Here is a 22728-nt window from a genome sequence, read left to right as displayed (position 1 = left end):
GAGGCCATTTCTCTTTCAAAATATGGCTGCTGAGAGGAAAAAACCCACCCCGGGAGGACAAGGGGCTGAGGGCTGCGCTTGAGCCGGGTGGGACGAGCCACGGGGAGGCGAGCGGCACACAAAGGTCCATTTGGGGTGGAAATGAGCCAGAGGAGAGGCCAAAACCCACCTCTCAGATACAGAAAATGCTCCTCGGTCACCCCCACGAGCTCCACGTCCTGGCTTTGCATCACGCTGAAGGCAACCCCCTTCCTCCCAAGGGCGCCGCTCGCCCCGTGCCGCGCGGGTCGCTCTCCCAGCCCGGCTCGTTCCTCTGCTTCTGTTGGGACAGTTGCAGCGTGTTTGCTGTGCCCTGGGGACTACAGCAGCCAGGCAGAGGTGGATGGGGAGATGCTTTCAAAGGCTGCTGCTCCATTCTGAGGGCTTTGGGCGAAGCCCCCCACTGTGTCCTGGCCACAAAACAAAGCGTTCCTGTTCTCACCCAGCCTCTGCCTGGCAGAAGATGGTGATGCTGCCCTAGAAGTTGCAGAGGGCTCTGTACTTCTCCTCTCTGCTCCTGCAGGTGAAGTACTGCCCGACATTCCTCAGCGTGAGCTCTTCCTCTCGTGTATCAGTCACGGCTTCATCCATGAAGCTGCTGATCTTCTTCCCACCTCTCCCTGTCTGTCTGAAACACCAGCCCAGCGCCAGCCCCGGGGTCCCGGTGAGGATCCGCTCCCCAGCGCTGCCCCTCCCGGCTGCCAGAGAGGAAAACGGCACCTGACGCGTTTCTGCTGCTCCAGCACCTTGTGTGGGGGCTGTTTGAGAGGACCCTCCCCCCTCCGTGCTGCGTGACCGCCCCTGATGGTCTCCAGGACATGCCCCATCTGCAGGGCCAGCTCGCAGGTGGGAGCCCAGCAGCGGCTGTGGGGCTGGGGAGGGGAGAAGGGAGCTGTCACACAGCCTCCACTCGAAGCCCAGGGCCCTGCTGAGATGGGACTGGCCAGGCACACAATGAGGTTATTCCAAAAGGATGGAAAGAAGAGCTCAGCTCTCTCCAAAAGTGTGAGACTGGGCAAGGGGTGGAGGCAGGAAGAAGCCACTGAAGCCACTTTTGAGGGAGAAAACTTGCCTCCCACAGCACAGTAGAATCAGAGAATCAGGAAATGGGAGGGGGTGGAAGGGACCTTTAGAGCTCATCCAGCCCAACCCCCTGCAGAAGCAGCTCCCACCTAGATCAGGTCACACAACAACGTGTCCAGGTGGGTTTGGAAACCTCCTGAGGAGCCTCCAGACCCTCCTCCAAGTCCCTCCTGTGCTCTCTCCTATCTGCATGCACAGCAGTACCTGGGGCTTTATTGTCCACATCCAGCGTATAAACCCCAGAGCTCTTCCCCCTGGCAGTGTCTTGAGGATTGGGATGCTGCTGTGAGGGTTGGGGTGCTGGGGGGAGGGTTGGGGTGTCAGGATTACCCATGGGTGTCTCTCAGAGCCAAAGCTGCTGTTTGCTCTGTCCCTGCCCAGCTCTGGGCCAGCAGAGCATGGGGCCCTGCACAGCAAAGGCTGCTCAGTGAGAGCCCAAAGGCTGCTCGGGGAGAGCCCAAAAGCTGCTCGGGGAGAGCACAGGGGCTGGGGGACCCGAGGCCAGGGATGCTGCAGCCCTTGCCCCACCTCTCCCGCTTCAGGAACTTGCAGGGGCAGCTCTGGGCTGGTTCTGATGGAGAAAAGCAGAGAGCCGGGGTCCCTCTGCAGGACCAGCATCTGGTGCCCAGTGCCTGTGACCACCCCCTCCACACCCCCATGTACTTCTTCCTCCTCAGCCTCTCCCTCATGGACCTGGGCTCCATCTCCCCCACTGTCCCCAAAGCCATGGCCAATTCCCTCTGGGACACCAGGGTCATCTCCTACTTGGGTTGTGCTGTACAGCTCTTTTTCTTCATCTTCTTGATCTCAGCAGGGTATTTTCTCCTCACCGTCATGTGCTACGACCGCTACGTTGCCATCTGCAAACCCCTGCACTACGGGCCCCTCCTGGCCAGCAGAGTCTGTGTGCACATGGCAGCAGCTGCCTGGGGCTCTGGGTTTCTCTGTTCTCTCCTGCACACAGCCAATACATTTTCCCTGCCCTGTGCCAGGGCAATGCTGTGGGACAGTTCTTCCGTGAAGTTCCCCAGATCCTCAAGCTGTCCTGCTCACACACCTACCCAGGGAAGTTGGGCTGATTGGTTTTAGTGCTTTACCAATTTTAGGCTGTTTTGTGTTCATTGTGGTGTCCTATGTGCAGATCTTCAGGGCTGTGCTGAGGATTCCCTCTGAGCAGGGACGGCACAAAGCCTTTTCCACATGCCTCCTTCACCTGGCTGTGGTCTCCATATTCATTGTCACTGCCATGTTTGCCTACCTGAAGCCCCCCTCCATCTCCTCCCCATCCATGGATCTGGTGATGGCAGTTCTGTACTGGGTTGTGCCTTCAACAGCAAACCCCCTCATCTACAGCCTGAGGAACCAGGAACTTATGGATTCCCTGATGAACAAAACGACTTTTCGTTCGAGGAAATAAACTGTGTACCTCCTCTGCAAATCACTGCTGTGGTTTGCTAATGTAGCTGCTCTTAGACTCAGGCTGTTTCCTGCCATTTGTCCTTTTTTTTCTTTGATATATTTTCACTTTTATCACTTGCAATAATGTTTTCCACAAATAAATGTCATTTCTATGTCAGGATCTTGTGTGACCCAGAGACAGCCAGCAGCCACTTCTGTGCATTCAAGTAAATCACCCTCCATTTGCCTTATTTGTCCAAAATCCTTCCTCAGACCTTCTCTGGAACTGCAGGGACAGCACCTGTGTGCAGAGGTGGAGGGGAAAAGAGTCCCAGCACGGAGGCACAGACAGGGAACACTGGCACTTACTCTAAATCTCTTGTTCCTGACGCCACACCCACCTTCTCAACCCTTCTGTTCAGGGCCTGGCTGCTCTTGCAGCTTGGTCCCAGCCCTGCTCTAAGACCCGTGACCACACACAGGGGAGAGGCAGTGGGCATTTTTATTACTGGAGTGAGCTCAGAAGAGCTTTTCTGTCATCAAAGGGAGTCTCCTAACAGCAGCTGGAGGCTTAGAGCTTCTTCCAAAGTTGCTGTCAAGCTCACGTGCAGGGAACAGACTCTGAAGAGGCTCATTGCTTTGCCTGTTTCTCCATGGGCTTGGTGTTAGGGGATCAGGTCCCTGTGCGGTCTGTTAGGGACTGAGGGTAGTTCAGGTGGTGTTGGTTGGCTACCAGAACCCATGCAGGTGGTGAATGGTCTCCCATGACCCTGTGTGGGGCTCTAGAGCATGTGAGAGGGCTGATGGCAGATGAGAGTTTTCTTGACATGAACTGGGAGTTTCTGGAATCTGGTGATGGCAGAATAACATCTGCACAACCCCACAGACTTCTCCCTGGGCAGTCTGTCCTCCCTGAAGACCCGCTATAGCTCCAAGGGGCTTGTGAGTGCTTAGAGGCTTTAACAGCCCTGACCAGCCTCATATGGCCCCTCCATCCACTCCCTCTACCCACAGGCCCAGGGGCTTCCTTTGGGCATGAGCCTGGCCCTTCAGTCTCTGCCTGACACATGGTGCAGTAGCACTGACCCAACCAGAGCCGTTCATCTGGACTCAGCCACAGACTGACTTCCTTGCTCTGTCCTGGGTCTGTGTTGTCACTCCAGACCTGCCTGGCTGTCACCTGACTGCCTCTGCCCCTGCTCACGCTCAGCAGCCTGGTTCTGACTTGGATATTGGCTTCCCAGTGAGCCCTTAGACCTACCAGAACCTCACAAACCTGGCTGTGATCTGGAAACCTTCCTGACCTGTGCTGCTCTCCCCAGCCCGCTCTGCTCATCTCACTCGAGTTTTGGGTGATGGGGCCTGGGCTGGCAAGGCCCCTGCTCTGCTCACTTGCTCACTGTGTCATCCCCTTGGTTCCTTGCTCCCCATCCCCAAGGGAGCAGCCACCCTCACTCACTGCATCCTGGCACAGGAGTTCCTGACCTGGAGGTAGAAGGAAATTCCTCTTGGTCTTGTTTCTACAGGCATGAAGGGCCTGGGAAGGGCCTGGGAAAGACCTGCTGTGCACTGAGCATCCCTTTAGGCATGTAGGATTTTAAATTGGCTCCCTGGGAAAAGGCAGAGCAGAAACTGGGTCCTAGTGCAGAAGAGAACAGAGAAAACATTGCTGCCTTGCGTGTTTTTCCTTTGTTAAGGAAATGACATGTGGTCCCGTCTTTGGGAGCTGTCACAATGCTGATCTTTGGTTGTGAGCAGGATACAAGACTGCCAGCTGAAGTGGGAGCTCTTTCCTGGAGCCTCCTCACCGTGTCTTCCCTCTGTGGAACTGCTGGGGTGCGGCTCCTCTCCTTCGGGTGTGCACGTTCCTGAGGTAGATCTGTGCATCTCAGTGCAATACTCTGTCTCCTTGGCTTTCCTGTGACCACATCCAGGCCAGCAGCATTGCACACACCCCTGCAGGTGCCTCCTGCCAGTTCAGCTTGGTCTGACCTTGGGAAAAAGTCAGCTAAGGGGTGAGGGCAAAGTGGGGGAAAATGGTGAAGGATTGTGGCAGCTGGAAGGACCTTCATCCCCTGTGTGTGGGGAACAGCTTTAAGGTCTGCAGGCAGAGGCTTTGATGCCAGCCTGGCTCTTACTCAGCCTATGCAGAGGCCACAAGCAGCTCTGTGCCTTTCAGCCCCCAGGCTCTCAAAGGGAGCAGAAGACATGGAGAAGCCTATGTCAGTCTGCTGCTGAAGGAGTGAGGAACCATCCCTGAAGCCCCAGTCCAGTGCTTGCCTGGACTCATGTCGTGTTCTCAAGGTGACAAACTTCATTTAGGGTCATGTCATCGTTCCCCTGGACTCGGCTTTGGTGAGGCTGCACCTCGAATCCTGTGTCCAGTGTTGGGCCCCTCCCTACAAGAAGGACGTGGAGGTGCTGGAGAAGATCCAGCGGCAGCTACCAAGGCAGGAAAGGATTTGGAGCACGTCTCAGGTGAGGGAGGGGCTGAGGGATCTGGGGCTGTTGAGCCTGGAGAAGAGAAGGCTCAGGGGAGAGCTTCTCACTCTCTACAACTACCTGAAGGGAAGCTGCAGTGAGGGGAGGATTGGTCTGTTCTCCAGAACAAGAGGAAACAGCCTCAAGTGTCACCAGGGGAGGCTCAGGCTGGATGTGAGGAGGAGTTTCTGTGCTGCCAGGGCTGTCAGGCCTTGGAAGGGGCTGCCCAGGGAGCTGCTGGAGTCACCGTCCCTGGAGGGGTTTCAGAGCCGGGTGGGTGCTGCACTGAGGGAACTTGCAGGTCTGTCCCAGTGTCATGGTTTGCCATGACAGCCTTTTCTGGTGAGGGGGAAGGGGCTGTAAAGATGGCTCCTGTAAGAAGTTGCTCTCAACTCTCCCCAGCTCTGAGCCAGACCCACTGCTGGGGCTGAGCCAATGAGACGCCTCCACCATCACTTTTTAACAAGAAACTGGAAGAGGAAGTTTCTTCCTCCATCTTCTTCCTCCTTCTTCTTCCTGCTTCTTCTGTCCCATCTTCTTCTGGCTGCTGGTGGTGCAAGGAGTAGGAACAGTGAGAGAAACAGCCATGCAGACTCCAAGGTCAGTGTTGCAAGAGAGGAGGAGGTGTGCTGGAGCAGAGACTCCCCTGCATTCTATGGAGAGACCTGGTGAAGCTGAGATTTGTTTTCATTTCTTTAGAGACCCCACATCAGTGGTAGAGACTCATTTTGACAATGAGCCCGTATCAGGGGTAGAGACTCACGTTGCTACAGCTGACCCCGGACCAGGGGCAGCGATTCTCCTCATTAAAGGCCCTGAGCCAGGGACAGTGACTATGGCCGGAGGAGGCCGTGTCCCGTGGGAGGGATCCAACCACTTCACTGCAGACCCCGAGCCAGGGGCAGTGATTTTCTTCTTTCAAACTATGGCCAGATCAGGCTGTGTCCCAAGAGAGGGACCCTGTATCTGCAGAAACTGCAACCATGGCGAAGAATCCACGCCAGAGATATTCACCAAGGACTGTGTCCCGTGTGAGGGACCCTGTGTGGGCAGAAGCTGCAGCTGCTGGGAACAACCCACACCAGAGAAGTTGGTTCAGGACGGTGTCCTGGGGCAGGGACCTCGTGTTGGAGCAGGGGAAGGATGCCAGGAGTCGTCCTCCTCTGAGCAGACAGAAGTGGCAGAGCCCATCTGTGAGAGACTGAGCACATGCCCCATTCCCTGTCCCCCTGAGCCGTTGGTGGGGGAGGAGGTAGAGATATGGGGAGCAGCGAGCTGGGCCTGGAAGAAAGGAGGGCTGGAGGATGGAGATTTTAAAGTGCTGTTTGTAATTTTCTCATCATCCTGCTCCCTTTTTGCTTTTATTCCATTCTGTTTCTTGTAGAATAAACTTTCCTCCTTTCCTGTCTCAGAGCACTGGAGTCTGTTTTGCCTGGAACCGTCACTGGCAGCGAGCTCTCCCTGCCCTTGTCTCCATCCACAACAACCCTGGTGATCTTTTTACTCCCATTTCACTGGGGCCTCTGCCATCCTAACGAGGGTGGGAGTGAATGGGGGCACGGAGCGAGAGACTGTCGTGGTGCTTCATTGCTGGCTGGGCACAACCATGACACCCCATTAATTAATTAGCACAACAGGTGTGTAATAGGTAATGGTCAAAATTGTTATTGTTGAACAAATCGAGTGGGATTCAGTTGTATTATGCATATTGTTGTGAGCAATGACTGTGTTTGTGTAAGTCTTATTATGTGTTGTGGAACCTTGTAATAGTAGTTAAGTGGTTAAGCCAACACCTGGTCAGCGCTCGGAAGGTGCAACAAAATAGCGAAACTTCAAAGGCAGGAACACCCAGCAACATTTTTCACCAATCTGGAGCTGGTAGATGAGCAAGGACTACGCGTGGACACTGTCGACTGACCAACCAGGGGCCGATTCGTCGAAGTGTCCCAGCCCATGAAGGGGGGATAACATATATAAGGACATACGGAAAGTTGCGCGGGGGTGCCGTGGCGGAACTGTTGGACTTCCCCCGGTCACTCAGCGCTGTTTGCCCTTTTATCGCTTGCTACAATTGATTTAATAAAATTCTGTTTGGTTAAGAAAGCTTTAGAGGCTGATTCCTCTATAACAGGTGAGAGTGGGTGAGTGTGTTTTACATATGGGGCAGGGACAGGGGGAGTCTTTCAGCAGCAACCCTGCACTTGATCAGGGAGGGGCTCAGGTGGTCTCTCTACACAGTAAACACCTGAAGTGCAGCGCTGGTGTTCATGCACAATGCAGCCTTTCCCCATTGGTGTTATTTTACCCACTTTAACTTTGTACCTATTCACAGCAACAGCACAGCAGCCGTGTGTCAGCACAATGATTGAGGCATCCACTGTCTCCACGAGTTCCTCACAGCTCATTAGGGTGTCACAGAGGCCTGAGCAATTGCCAGACCAGGAGGAGGAACCTGACTTGTAGAGCTGCCTCTGAAGTGGCTGGAGGCCTCACCAGTGAAAGGGTTCTGATGTCCACTGTGCAAGTGTAGGTGCTTGAGCTGGAGGAGGAACACTCGATGTGGAGCTCACGTTGATGTGACAGTTCCTGAACCTTTGCCAGGGCTGGAGCAGGAACTTGGTGGAGCAAATTAAGAGAAGTTACAGCTTTTCCACACAGCTCTCTGACCTTATGAATGGCCTTTGTTGTGGACCAATGGCACAGACCTTAGTCAGCATTGCTGTGAAATTCCTCGAGAATAACCTTGGGCAGTTGATTTGAAGGCAATTGTCTGTCGATTCCTGATGTCACTGTGGTGCTCCAGGAATGCTCTTTAACACAGTCTGACATTCTGTCACAGTTCAGCCATCACCAGAAAACAACAGTTCCATTAGGATCTCACTATAGCCCACCCTTGCCTTAAAACCAGATGTACGACGTCCGAGTTCAACAGTGCTCTGTTGTCCAGGCAATGAGCAACTTTCTCGCATCAGGAACCCAAGAGTCCTAGTTCAGCTCTCAGCTCCAAGTTTCCTTTGTGCCATCAGTCTCTTGCACCCAGAGGGAAGCCTACAAATTCCATGTCACTGCCATTTGTCAGCGCTGGGGTTTGATATTTCAGTGGTTGGTGTTTTCTCACTTGCTGTCCCGCCGTGTCTGCAACTGATGTTGATCTACTCTCGTAGCGTAGTATCAGATCAACCACGAGTGCCAATTGTTCCTTTATGGACATTAAGTCAGGTTTAAATAGTTCCTTATGTTTGTCCTTTATTCTCTAAATACCAACCAGTTCTTTTTGGCTTCCCCCGGCAAGATTTTACACAGGTTGTTGTGTCTTAATTCTGGCTTCCTTCACTGCAGGACAGCATCCAGTAATATGTGCAAGGATTCTTTTTCTGCCTGACAATGCCCACAGGATCGAATTTGATTTTCTTGTCTACGCCTTGCCTCAGAATTGAGGAAGGATGTGAGGAGGATGACTGTCCATGCAATGACAGACATCGGGTGGCAGTAGCCCAGACGTCCTTGACCAATTGACCAATATCAATTGGAGAACGCTCCTGTCAGCTCTTCTCTGAAATGAAATGGATCAACATAAATGGATTTAACATAAAAAGAAATGCCCATTGTTATTAAGTGTAGGTGGAAAGGTTCCACCTTAACTACACAATGAAGTGACTCCAAATACCTGCAGAAGTCTTGAACAATGGAAGAAAATGAAAGGAGAAGTATGTTAATAGTGCTTTCTGTACTTTATGAGCCCCATGGTGTATGTTGGGATGAGTCCTTGAACATCAGATGAAGACAAAGTCTGAAGGAAATTGTTCGAGAAGTCCAAGTCAGGAGCAAAACTGCAAGTAGCATTAATGGGTCCCACTGAGGGCTGTTACTGACAAAGTCTCAGAGGGAGGGAACATCAGAGATGACTTCAGCCTGTTTCAAACATGGAGCCCCAGGGACACGTGGAGGGAGCCCAGAGGGGACCAAGAGGAAGGGAGGGAAGAGAAAAAGAGATTTAAAGCATCTTCTAGTAGGAGTGAGCCCTTTTGCTCTCAAGAAGGAGATGTGTGGGTCGAGGCTCCTCCCAGCTGCAGATAACCCAGGAAATTTCTGAGAGCATTTTTCAAGGGGAAGGTGAAGATGACTGGAAAGAGAAGGAGCTTTCCTGAGTCTGTGTTTTCCTTTTCTTAGTCTTGAAAATTTTCAAGGAACAAATGGAAAAGTATCTCTCTTGCTTGAATAAGTCACTGAGACTCTTGAGGTTTTACATGAAGTGATTGTTATGTCTGCTACAAACCTTCTAAAGAGCCTTCAGCCTCTGCTCTGCCCACGGACAGCAGCAGCATAACCTGTGCTGCCCTTTGCACTGCACACAGGAGTGTGTGCCCAGGCAGTGCCCTGACAACAAGCAGGTTATTGTAGGGCCCAGGTGAGTGCACAGAGCTGGGGATGGGCTCTGGGAGTGCTGGCAGGGAATAACAAGGGGCAGGGAGACACCTCTCCAGAAGAACAGCTCCAGGCAGCAGAGAGATGATCAGGGAGTGAGAAGAAACTAATCCAGAACTGTGGTGAGATGGAAAATTTGGAAAGTTCAATCTGCTGTTGTCTGTGCTCCGCTGGTGTTAATTCTTCTCTTCTGGCTGTGGGGCTCTCTGGGGATGGGAGTTGCAGCCACCGAGTCAGACACTGGTCCTGGGGTTCCTCCATGCAGCTGTGCCCATGGGAATGAAGTGTCCAAGCTTTCCTCTGAGCTGGGAGAGCAGATGCTGACAAACCCTTCTGTGTTGGGAGGGGTTTAGTGTGACAAGTTGTGAATATCAGCCCCGTCCCCCTGACACTTTCCCATATGCCCTTGGCAGCAGGGCAGGGATGGCTGCTCAAAAGCCCACGGGCACAGACCTGGCTGCTCATGGCACATTCTGCCAGCACAGAAAATGGAGCTCAGGTCAGTGACCTAATGAAGGTTTCTGCCAAAGGAAAAAATGATTCACCTGTTGCAGTGGGACAGTATACAAGAATGGGCTTAGGTTTTGGTGAAAAAATCCTTCCAACACTTGTCACTGTCTTTTCCTTTATCAGCACTGTCTGGTGCTCAGAGGCAGCAGATGTCCAACAGCAGCTCCATCAGCCAGTTCCTGCTCCTGCCCTTCGCAGACAGGCGGGAGCTGCAGCTGCTGCACTTTGGGCTCTTCCTGGGCATCTCCCTGGCTGCCCTCCTGGCCAACGGCCTCATCATCAGCGCTGTAGCCTGTGACCACCGCCTGCACACTCCCATGTACTTCTTCCTCCTTAACCTCTCCCTCATGGACCTGGGCTCCATCTCCACTATTGTCCCCAAAGCCATGGCCAATTCTCTCTGGGACACCAGGGTCATCTCCTACTTGGGTTGTGCTGTACAGCTCTTTTTCTTCATCTTCTTGATCTCAGCAGAGTATTTTCTCCTCACCGTCATGTGCTACGACCGCTACGTTGCCATCTGCAAACCCCTGCACTACGGGCCCCTCCTGGCCAGCAGAGTCTGTGTGCACATGGCAGCAGCTGCCTGGGGCTCTGGGTTTCTCAATGCTTTGCTGCACACAGCCAATACATTTTCATTGCCCCTGTGCAAGGGCAATGCTGTGGGACAGTTCTTCTGTGAAATCCCACAGATCATCAAGCTGTCCTGCTCACACACCTACCTCAGGGAAGTTGGACTTCTGGCAGTTAGTGCTTCTTTAGCTTTTGGCTGTTTTGTGTTCATTGTGGTGTCCTACGTGCAGATCTTCAGGGCTGTGCTGAGGATTCCCTCTGAGCAGGGACGGCACAAAGCCTTTTCCACGTGCCTTCCTCACTTGGCTGTGGTCTCCCTGTTTCTCAGCACTGACATATTTTCCCATTTGAAGCCCCCCTCCATCTCCTCCCCATCCCTGGATCTGGTGGTTGCAGTTCTGTATTCAGTGGTGCCTCCAGCAGTGAATCCCCTCATCTACAGCCTGAGGAACCAGGAGATCAAGGATGCCCTTGGGAAAGTGCTGCAGAAGATCCTGTTTCACCATGAATAGAACCATAGAATCATTATGGTTGGAAAATACCTATCAGATCATGAAGTCCAAGCTCTCCCCTCATCCTTCCAAGCCCATCACTAACTCATGGCCCTCAGCACCTCAGATCTATGGCTTTGCAATATCTCCGCAGATGGGCACTCGCCCAGCTCCTTGGACAGCCTGGGACAGGGCCTGACAACCCTCTCAGGTAAAAAGTTCTTCCTCATCTTCAGCCTAAGCCTCTCCTGGTGCAACTTGAGTCCATTTCCTCTTGTCTATAATGTATTAATGGAGAGCTCTATGCCCACCTCACTACAGCACCCTTTCACGTATTTGCAGAGAATAATCCTGCCTCCTGTCAGTCTCCTCTTCTTTAGGCCAAATAACCTCTGTTCCCTCAGCCACTCCACGTCAGACTTGTGCTCCAATCCCTTCCCCAGCTCTCATGGTCATCTACGGAAACACTGCAGCCCCTCAGTGTCCCTGTGGCAGTGAGTGAGAGGTCCAACACTGAACACAGCCCTGGAGCTGCAGCCTCCCCAGGGCCCAGCAGAGGGGACAATCCCTGCCCTGGGCCTGCTGACACACTGTCATGGTTTGCCATGACAGCCTTTTCTGGTAAGGAGGAAGGGGCTGTGAAGATGGCTGTAACAAGTTGCTTGAAACTGTCCCCAGCTCTGAGCCAGACCCACTGCTGGGGCTGAGCCAATGAGATCCCTCCAGAATCACTTTTTAAGACGAAGCCAGAAGAGGAGGCTTCTTCTTCCTTCTACTTGTTTCTTCCTTCTTCTGTCCCTTCTTCTCCAACTGCTGTAGGAGAAGGAGTAGGAACAGTGAGAGAAACAAGCATGCAGACTCCAAGACCAGTGAGGGAAGAGAGATGTGCTGTAGCAGAGACTCCCGTGCATCCTGCAGAGAGGGCTGGTGAAGCTGAGATCTGTTTGCAATTTGCTAAAGACCCTGCATCAGGGGCAGTGGCTCAGTTCACTAAAGACCCCGCACCAGAGGCAGTGACTATGGCCAGATGAGGCCGTGTCCTGTGTGAGGGCCCCTGTATGGGCAGAAGCCGCAGCTGCTGGGAACAACCCACAGCAGAGCAGTTCGTTCAGGACTGTGTCCCAGGGGAGAGACCCTGTATCGAAGCAGGGGAAGGATGCCAGGAGTCATCCTCCTCTGAGCAGACAGAAGCGGCAGAGCCCATCTGTGAGAGACTGAGCACATCCCCCATTCCCTGTCCCCCTGAGCTGCTGAGGGGGGAGGAGGGAGAGATCTGGGGAGCAGCGAGCTGGGCCCAGGAATGAAGGAGGGCTGGGGGAGGGAGATCTTAAACTGCTGGTTGTCATTTTCTCATCATCCTGCTCCCTTTTTGCTTTTGTTCCGTTCTGTTTCTTGTAGAATAAACTTTCCTCCTTTCCTGTCTCAGAGCACTGGAGTCTGTTTTGCCTGGAACCGTCACTGGCAGCGAGCTCTCCCTGCCCTTGTCTCCATCCACAACAATCCTGGTGATCTTTTTACTCCCATTTCACTGGGGCCTCTGCCATCCTAACGAGGGTGGGAGTGAATGGGGGCAGGGAGCGAGAGACTGTCGTGGTGCTTCATTGCTGGCTGGGCACAACCACGACACATACCAGTGCTGATCCAAGCCAGGATGCCACTGGCCTTCTTGGCCACCCGGACTTGCTGCTGGCTCATGTTCAGATGCTGTCAATTAACACCCTCAGGGCCTTTTCTGCTGGTCAGCTTTCCAGACACACATCCCGAAGCCTCGAGCGATGCCTGGGGCTGGTGTGACCCAAGTTCAAGACCTGACCCTTGGCCTTGTTAAATCTCATTCACCTGGCCTTGACCCATGGCTCCAGCCTGGCTGGAGCCCTCTGGACAGCTTTCCTGTCCTCAAGCAGATGTATGGTGCTATACAGCTTGGTGTCATCAGCAAACTGACTGGGGTTGCTCTCGGTCCCCGCATCTACACCATTGATAAAGACAGTAAAGAGAACAGGCCTCAGCACTGAACCCTGTTCTCAGCATTTATCTGAGGCCACGAGTCTGTTTTATTCTCTTCTGAAAATCATACTTTCACCTATTTTCCCTGGGCTCATACTGCTTCTCTTGAGTTTTATCTGGTTGTGTTTGACCCCACCACAGCACTTTGTCAGATGTGACCTGTCCAATAGCAACTCCTCGATAAAAGCAGATGTGTCAGGTGCCGTGCCCCAAGACTGGGCTCTTCCTTCACAGTTCCTTCCAACAAATGTCTATGGAATTGCTGTTATACAGGGTCCTTTCTCCTTGTGTGTTCTCCCTGTGTTTGGGGATAAGCTCACGGTACCTTTGGGCTCAATTGCACCAAATGTTCTGGTTTTAGAGACTCTCTTCTTGGTGTCTAATGGCCATGGAGATGTTGCAGGGGCTCCCCATTGGCTCCTCAGGGACTGGCTGCTTCACGTATGCCCAGACTGATGGCATAGACAGATGTCTCTGTGAATGGACTTGGAGGGGCCAGGAGAGGATGGAGACTCACTGTGTGCCCTGGGCTGGGAGTGAAGACTCAGAGGTGAAACGCTCTCAAAAGTGATGTCTCCCAGAAGGAAAGTGCTACATGGAGATATCTCCAAACAAGAACTCTGCAGTGCTACTAGAGTAAGTGGGGAGCAATAGGTAGAGAGGAGGATGACTGGAGAGATGTGGGAGCTGCCTGAGGAGGCCCAGGACTATCGATCTGTCCTGGGTAGTGTGACTGGTGGCAGCAGAAAAGGGAGGAATTACTGTCAGAATTGAGGATCATCTGCAATATGAACACAGGAGAACCTGAGATGGACTAGTCTCTGTTTCCTCATGCTCCATTACCAGCCCTAGGGTTGATGGGGAAGCTGACCTCCTTCTCTGCCCTCTGGGAGCTGCTGTGCCCTTCAGAGGCGCTTTGGGGCGAGTGCCCAAAGCTCTCAGCACCCTGAGCTGGACAGCGCCAAGAAGAGCAGCCAGAATGTTCATGGCTCAGAGCCAGGGCTCAAGGGGCAGACAGCTTGGCCCCAAAGATGCAGGAGAGAAGGGCCTGGTCTGTGCCATATTCCCTGGACACCCTGGGGAAGCTGCCCCAGGAAAATTGTCCCAGACCAGCCCCAGACACCGGCCATTTCCATCTCTGGCTGTACACCCCAGCCCTGAGGGGGGACCTTTGCTGCATGGTCTCCTCCATCCTTCTCGAGAGCTCAATGAAAGCCAACTTCTCTGCCATTAATGACAAAAAGGAAAGTAGTTTCCTGCTGACTGTTTTAATACACCAGGTCCCACAGTTCTTGCCATAGCTGGTCTCTCAAACAAGCCCTTTCTCAGACACCTCCAGCTCCATCAGGTGCTCGTGGCCTTGTCTCCACCAATACTGAAAATCCCCATTGCTTGGGATCCCACCAGCTGCTCTGGGGCTTTGCTCCAGTCTTGAATTCTGAGGCATGTCTCTAAAACCCATCTCTCTCCACTTCTCCTTGTCCATAACGTGCTCCAGGACCCAACCATCCTTCTGGCCTCTGCAGGACTTGCTCCTATCTCTCAGGCTCTCTCTTGTGCTGGAAGCCCCAGACTGGACACAGTGGTCCTGATGTGCTCCTGTGCTGGGTGACCTGTTAGCAAAAGCCAGCCAGACACCCAGCTGCTCATCATCAATGGGTCCAAGGGAGAAAAACAACCAGAAATACTCATGGGTGAGAAGAGACGGAGACATAGCTTGATGCAAGCAAGGTGTCCGCTTTATTGAATACAAGCAACATTTTTATATCTTTTTGGAGTCAACGCGTTACATGCTGATTGAACCATTCACTTAATTAGCTCATACATATTGCAAAAGCTAAGCTCCTAATAGGCTGACAAAAAGGCACACGATTTTTCCAAAGGGCTTATTGTTTCACAAGATTAGATAAGTTTCAAGGTTTACTTAGCAGTCTCATAGCAGTCTGTTACTAAGCACCATGTCCCTATCTCTAACCACAAGTTTTCTGTCTTTCCGCCAAGTTCCTATTCTTTTGCACGTACTTCTACATACTGTGCTTTTCACTGCCCTCAGCATTTTTCCATGCTAGCACAACAAGGCCTAAAGATCAAAGCTAACCAATATTCTATAGTCTTAGCTAAATCATATTTCTACATGGACCACAGGTGAAGAGAAAGAAAAGGAGATCACTTGTCAATCATGGGCAGAAAGTTGTTGACATCAGGATGACCAACTGAACTTTTTACCAATTTGTTTTCAAAAATGGATTTTGAGAAATGATGACAAAAAGATTTGTGACCATTCTCCCTCCCTTCAACTTTTTCCAGACTCAGGTTACTCTTTTGTTCTCAACTTCTCCACCCACTCAAGCCCAAGACAAGCAGAGGGGGCTGGCGACTGCGGTGGTTACAATCAGTACAGCACGTCTCTGCCACTGCTTCTTCCTTTTGTGAACTCAGATATAAATTCTCTCTGTAGTTGCTACCAGTAACTGAGCAACGTGGTCTGACCTCAGAGATGAGCCTGCTTGGAGCTGAGTGTTGGACTTGAGACCTCCTGAGCCCCCTTCTACCCTGAAATGTCCTATGAGCCTATGATGTAGAGACCCTTACCTCCAGCTTCATCCTGTCTTGTAGAGCATGTGGCAAGGAGCAGGCTCTTAGAAAGGCTGGTTGGGAAGAGACTCTTGGTGACTGTAGTCCACATTCCAGCTTGGCTTTGACTTGGAAAACCTGAAACCTGGAGGGCTCCAAAGGTGGTGAGTACAGCAATGCTCCTTGTCCATTCTGTTTTTCCTGAGGTTCAGCCTGAAGATCTCAAGAGGCAGTTTGAAGTTGTGTTCTCAGTCATACCAGATGTGTTTAAGACTCCTGCAGCTCGTGTTTTACACCCCTCACTCCATCTTGGCAGATTTCATCTGCCTGCTCTCCATTGTCCTTTTGACACACAAGCCCACTGGCTCATGGGGCAGCCATCATGACTCCCAGGACACTCCTCAGCTGCTATGGTCACTGTCCACACAGTGAAGCTGAGGTTCTGATCTTGGCTGTTCAGGGGCACCTGAAACAGCTCTTCACCTGCAAAAGACTAATTGAGGTGGGACAAGGCAGTTGAACTTATCCTGACCATCTTTACATCTGGCTTCCTGCTGTGGCCATGGGGAACCTGAGTGCTTTCTCTGAAATGATCGAGAGAAAACTGCACTAAAATCATCAAGAGAAATAATCTAGTTCTGTGGCTTTCCAGAGGCCTTTCCTGTGGTGCTGCCAGGCCCTGGGGCCCATTCCTGCCAGAACAGCAGGAGCTGGGTGTCTCCTGATGGCCCTGGTGCATGGGAAGGCCTTTGAGCTGGGCCAGGCTGGGGCACACAGGCAGCTCATCCTTGGTGCCATGCAGGATGTATTTGGGGAAGAGTCTCCTCTCCAGCTGCAGCTGGTTCTGGAGGTGTTGGATGCAGGTGGACTGGTGACCTTCCTTCTGCCAGGGCATCGTGCTGAGGAGATCCTGGAGCTTGCTTTGGGCCTCCCTGCTGCCTCTGCTGGGCTTCATGTTCTCCTTGGCCAGTTGACCCTGCAGGTCCCTTGCCTGGTGACTGTTCTTGGTGTGCTCCTGGCGCAGCAGCTCCTGTGTCTCTCGGAGCTCGGCCTCCTTCCAGCACAGCAGCCCTGGGCCTCGGCCTCCTGCTGCTGATGGTTCAGCTCCTGCAGCCGCTGCAGCTCCAGAATCCATCTCTGCTCCAACTCAGGTTGGAGCCACTTGGACAGGAGCTGCTGCTCCTTCACCAAAGCCACCTTCAGCTCCCGGGTTTCAGCATCCAGGTCACAGCTCAGCTCTTGCTGCAGAGAAGTTCTTGCTGCAGCTCAGCCCACAGGGCTTCCAGCTCCCACCTCTGCTGCTCCTTCTGCGTGAGGCTGCCAGGGGCTTGTGAAAACCACTGGCATGATCCACGACTGTATCGTCAAAGGGATGGTTGAACAGTGAAGAACCAGCAGAGTCTGTACATGAAAGAAGACGTGGAGACCCTAGTGGGATGTACTTGGCCTTCAAGACCTGCCAGGTATCTACTGGATAGAGAAGAAACCGACCTTGTTTCACAGTGGTGGTGGGATTCTGTCACTGGCCCAAAGGCACTGACTTTGTAGACATACCCTGAGTGGTGCAGGAGAACACTGATGGAGAACTGAGAGACGTGACTCTCCCTGTGCCTCATGACTCCATTTGCTCAGCTGAACACATCTAGAGGCTTCCCTGGCCATGGAGAACAGTCACAGGTTCAACTGCGCTACACGTGGGCACCTTCTGGCATGTCAGTGGGCCAAAGTAATGTCCCATGAGCCTGGAAGAACATGCCCAAAATCCTGACTGGTCACTAGGAATGGCTGCATTAGAGTCTGCAGTTACCAGCATGCATCTTGGTCTCTTCTGACACCAGATATGTCCCCAGGAATCTGTGTTTGAGCATCTGACTGCTGCCCTCCACCTCCAGCAATGAGCAAGGGAGCTGACATAAGGAGGTCATGATCAGGAGGCAATTTAACAGCATCACAGAATTGTTTAGGCTAGAAAAGACTGTTGAGTCCAAACTTTCCTACAGCACTGCAACATCCAGCACTGTTCAGAACTACATATACACATCATTGCAATATCTCCTGGGAGGGAGACTCCACCACTGGGCAGCCTGTGCCAGTGCCTGGCAACCCTTTCACTGAAGACACTTTTATGATCTATATCTCTGATATATAGGTCTCTAAGGCAGAGAGGTGGGAGCTGGTGCACAGGAGCTGTATCCTGCACCTCCAGTCTTCAGTGGAGGGAAAAGGGTGCAAATCCCCAGTGGCCTCAGAAATGGGCAAGGAGGTGAGGAGGAAGGCTGTCCATACAGTGCCACACCTCAAGAGACTACTTTCAGTCTTGTCAAGGCCTTTTTAGGAGACACTCTGAACCAATATCAATTGTGAAATGTTTGCATTATCTCATGGTTTTTATGAAGTTCACTTGGAAATCTTCCTCCTTAACTGTACAATGAAATGACTCCAATTCCCTGCACAAGCCTTGAACACTTGAAGAAAATTGAAGGACGAAAAAGAGCTCATTAGGGCTTACTCTAACGAGCTCCACGTTGTACGTGGGGCTGAGTCCTCCAACCTCCAAGGATGAAGGAGTCTTGAAAAAATTGCTCAAGGAGTCCATGTCAGAAGCAAAACCGTAAGTACCATGAAGCATTAATGGGTCCCACTGAGGGCTGTTACTGACAAAGCCTCTCCAGGGACTCGTTTGGGCAAGGAACTGGAGGCCATGGTTGCAGGGAGCCAAGGCCCTGTGCAGGTGGCTCTGATGCTGAGAGAGAAGGAAACTGGAAAAGAATAAACTGAGAACCTCAAAACAAAGTTTCTCCTTTTTTCCCTCCTGGTCTTGGACCCAACTCTGTCTCCTTTGGGAGAAATGTGGGTGCTGGAAAGAAGCTGAGGGAGGGAACCTCAGGGGTGACTTCATCCTGTTGTAAAGTTGGAGCTCCAGGGACTCCTGGACAAAGCCCAAAAGGGACAGAGAGGAGAGGAGTGTAGTGGGAGAAGGGTTAAAAGCATTTCCCGGCAGGGCAGGATCCTTTTGCTGTTAAGAGGGTGCTGTGTGGGTCAGGGCTGCTCCCAGCTGCAGATCACCCCCAGGGACATTGCTGAGGGCACTTTTCAGAGGAACATGAAGGCAGGGACTACTGTGAAGAGAATGACCTATCCTGAGGCTGTGTTTTCAGTTTCCTATGCATAGGAAATTTAGGGGCAGAAATGGACAAGGAGCTCTCATGCTTGAAAAAGTCACTGAGAGTCCTGATCTGTAACATGGAGTGACCAGTAGGTCTGTTTAGAGCCTGCTAAAGTGCCTTCAGCCTCTGCTCTGCCTATGGACAGCAGCAGCATCACCTGTGCTGGACCCATGCGGGTTCTTCTGAGCCGCCCTTCTGAGGGGCAGGGAAACACCTCCCACCAGGCAGCTGGGACGTGAGAAAAAACTAATCCCAGGTATGTTGTTGGAGGGAGAAAGAAAAACCTCTGTATCACCCCCTTCAATGCAGAGCCTTCCTCTGAGAAATTCCCCTCTCCCACCCAGCAAAGCCTCTGCTCTCAGGGCTGTGTGGGACAAAGCATGAACAACCTCCTCTTTGGCCAGAGCTCCAGGAAAGCCCTGCTGCAGCTCTGCAGCCACGGGTTCTGTTCCCTCTGCAGAGCACAGGGACTAAGAGCAGCTGCCTGAGATGTTGGTGTCTGGGAGGTGCTAGCACAGCAGGGTAAGGGTCACACTATTACTCCTTCTACTTGCCTCTCTCAGCCAGATCCTCATTGTGGTTTGCCTTGATTCTCCACTCTGATTCTGTTATTATTCTCTTGTTCTGGCTGTGGGGCTCTCTGGGGATGGGAGTTGCAGCCACCGAGTCAGACACTGGTCCTGGGGTTCCTCCATGCAGCTGTGCCCATGGGAATGAAGTGTCCAAGCTTTCCTCTGAGCTGGGAGAGCAGATGCTGACAAACCCTTCTGTGTTGGGAGGGGTTTAGTGTGACAAGTTGTGAATATCAGTCCCGTCCCCCTGACACTTTCCCATATGCCCTTGGCAGCAGGGCAGGGATGGCTGCTCAAAATCCCATGGGCACAGACCTGGCTGCTCATGGAACACTTGGCCAGTACAGAATGAAGCTCAGGTCAATGGCCTAAATGAAGGCATGAGAAGGAAAAATGATTCACCTGTTGCAGTGGGACAGTATACAAGAATGGGCTTGGGCTTTGCTGAACTAATCCCACACATCACTGTCTTTTCCTTTATCAGCACTGTCTGGTGCTCAGAGGCAGCAGATGTCCAACAGCAGCTCCATCAGCCAGTTCCTGCTCCTGCCCTTCGCAGACAGGTGGGAGCTGCAGCTGCTGCACTTTGGGCTCTTCCTGGGCATCTCCCTGGCTGCCGTCCTGGCCAACGGCCTCATCATCAACGCTGTAGCCTGTGACCACCGCCTCCACACCCCCATGGACTTCTTCCTCCTCAGCCTCTCCCTCATGGACCTGGGCTCCATCTCCACTATTGTCCCCAAAGCCATGGCCAGTTCCCTCTGGGACACCAGGGTCATCTCCTACTTGGGTTGTCCTGTACAGCTCTTTTTCTTCATCTTCTCGATCTCAGCAGGGTATTTTCTCCTCACAGTCATGTGCTACGACCGCTACGTTGCCATCTGCAAACCCCTGCACTACGGGCCCCTCCTGGCCAGCAGAGTCTGTGTGCACATGGCAGCAGCTGCCTGGGGCTCTGGGTTTCTCTGTTCTCTCCTGCACACAGCCAATACATTTTCCCTGCCCTGTGCCAGGGCAATGCTGTGGGACAGTTCTTCCGTGAAGTTCCCCAGATCCTCAAGCTGTCCTGCTCACACACCTACCCAGGGAAGTTAGGCTGATTGGTTTTAGTGCTTTACCAATTTTAGGCTGTTTTGTGTTCACTGTGGTGTCCTATGTGCAGATCTTCAGGGCTGTGCTGAGGATTCCCTCTGAGCAGGGACGGCACAAAGCCTTTTCCACATGCCTCCTTCACCTGGCTGTGGTCTCCATATTCATTGTCACTGCCATGTTTGCCTACCTGAAGCCCCCCTCCATCTTCCTGACGCCACACCCACCTTCTCAACCCTTCTGTTCAGGGCCTGGCTGCTCTTGCAGCTTGGTCCCAGTCCTGCTCTGAGACCCGTGACCACACACAGGGGAGAGGCAGTGGGCATTTTTATTACTGGAGTGAGCTCAGAAGAGCTTTTCTGTCATCAAAGGGAGTCTCCTAACAGCAGCTGGAGGCTTAGAGCTTCTTCCAAAGTTGCTGTCAAGCTCACGTGCAGGGAACAGACTCTGAAGAGGCTCATTGCTTTGCCTGTTTCTCCATGGGCTTGGTGTTAGGGGATCAGGTCCCTGTGCGGTCTGTTAGGGACTGAGGGTAGTTCAGGTGGTGTTGGTTGGCTACCAGAACCCGTGCAGGTGGTGAATGGTCTCCCATGACCCTGTGTGGGGCTCTAGAGCATGTGAGAGGGCTGATGGCAGATGAGAGTTTTCTTGACATGAACTGGGAGTTTCTGGAATCTGGTGATGGCAGAATAACATCTGCACAACCCCACAGACTTCTCCCTGGGCAGTCTGTCCTCCCTGAAGACCCGCTATAGCTCCAAGGAGCTTGTGAGTGCTTAGAGGCTTTAACAGCCCTGACCAGCCTCATATGGCCCCTCCATCCACTCCCTCTACCCACAGGCCCAGGGGCTTCCTTTGGGCATGAGCCTGGCCCTTCAGTCTCTGCCTGACACATGGTGCAGTAGCACTGACCCAACCAGAGCCGTTCATCTGGACTCAGCCACAGACTGACTTCCTTGCTCTGTCCTGGGTCTGTGTTGTCACTCCAGACCTGCCTGGCTGTCACCTGACTGCCTCTGCCCCTGCTCACGCTCAGCAGCCTGGTTCTGACTTGGATATTGGCTTCCCAGTGAGCCCTTAGACCTACCAGAACCTCACAAACCTGGCTGTGATCTGGAAACCTTCCTGACCTGTGCTGCTCTCCCCAGCCCGCTCTGCTCATCTCACTCGAGTTTTGGGTGATGGGGCCTGGGCTGGCAAGGCCCCTGCTCTGCTCACTTGCTCACTGTGTCATCCCCTTGGTTCCTTGCTCCCCATCCCCAAGGGAGCAGCCACCCTCACTCACTGCATCCTGGCACAGGAGTTCCTGACCTGGAGGTAGAAGGAAATTCCTCTTGGTCTTGTTTCTACAGGCATGAAGGGCCTGGGAAGGGCCTGGGAAAGACCTGCTGTGCACTGAGCATCCCTTTAGGCATGTAGGATTTTAAATTGGCTCCCTGGGAAAAGGCAGAGCAGAAACTGGGTCCTAGTGCAGAAGAGAACAGAGAAAACATTGCTGCCTTGCGTGTTTTTCCTTTGTTAAGGAAATGACATGTGGTCCCGTCTTTGGGAGCTGTCACAATGCTGATCTTTGGTTGTGAGCAGGATACAAGACTGCCAGCTGAAGTGGGAGCTCTTTCCTGGAGCCTCCTCACCGTGTCTTCCCTCTGTGGAACTGCTGGGGTGCGGCTCCTCTCCTTCGGGTGTGCACGTTCCTGAGGTAGATCTGTGCATCTCAGTGCAATACTCTGTCTCCTTGGCTTTCCTGTGACCACATCCAGGCCAGCAGCATTGCACACACCCCTGCAGGTGCCTCCTGCCAGTTCAGCTTGGTCTGACCTTGGGAAAAAGTCAGCTAAGGGGTGAGGGCAAAGTGGGGGAAAATGGTGAAGGATTGTGGCAGCTGGAAGGACCTTCATCCCCTGTGTGTGGGGAACAGCTTTAGGGTCTGCAGGCAGAGGCTTTGCTGCCAGCCTGGCTCTTACTCAGCCTATGCAGAGGCCACAAGCAGCTCTGTGCCTTTCAGTCCCCATTCTCTCAAAGGGAGCAGAAGACATGGAGAAGCCTACGTCAGTCTGCTGCTGAAGGAGTGAGGAACCATCCCTGAAGCCCCAGTCCAGTGCTTGCCTGGACTCATGTCGTGTTCTCAAGGTGACAAACTTCATTTAGGGTCATGTCATCGTTCCCCTGGACTCGGCTTTGGTGAGGCTGCACCTCGAATCCTGTGTCCAGTGTTGGGCCCCTCCCTACAAGAAGGACGTGGAGGTGCTGGAGAAGATCCAGCGGCAGCTACCAAGCCAGGAAAGGATTTGGAGCACGTCTCAGGTGAGGGAGGGGCTG

General features: G+C 52.8%; 1 protein-coding gene and 2 pseudogenes across 1 annotated transcript; all 3 read left to right on the top strand.

Moving 5' to 3' along the window:
* The first annotated feature begins 1758 nt into the window (after positions 1 to 1758).
* On the top strand, positions 1759 to 2539 carry LOC133627602 (olfactory receptor 14J1-like; annotated as a pseudogene).
* Positions 2540 to 10073: 7534 nt separating this feature from the next.
* LOC104554133 (olfactory receptor 14J1) lies at positions 10074 to 11021 on the top strand. The gene has a single exon (XM_010197032.2). It carries the CDS (start codon positions 10086 to 10088, stop codon positions 11019 to 11021), a length of 936 nt encoding a protein of 311 aa, XP_010195334.2. The 5' UTR covers positions 10074 to 10085.
* An 8809-nt stretch (positions 11022 to 19830) lies between these two features.
* LOC133627612 (olfactory receptor 14C36-like) lies at positions 19831 to 22159 on the top strand (annotated as a pseudogene).
* The last annotated feature ends 569 nt before the right edge of the window (positions 22160 to 22728 follow it).

The sequence above is a fragment of the Colius striatus genome, chromosome 23 (assembly GCF_028858725.1).
Source record: "Colius striatus isolate bColStr4 chromosome 23, bColStr4.1.hap1, whole genome shotgun sequence".
Classification (NCBI taxonomy): Eukaryota; Metazoa; Chordata; class Aves; order Coliiformes; family Coliidae; genus Colius; species Colius striatus.
Note: the sequence above shows the minus strand (reverse complement) of the source record. Positions and strands in the feature narration are given on the sequence as shown.

Excerpts from the sequence above, each read along its gene's own strand:
- LOC104554133 (XM_010197032.2), top strand. The coding sequence starts at position 10,086 with ATGTCCAACAGCAGCTCCATCAGCCAGTTCCTGCTCCTGCCCTTCGCA.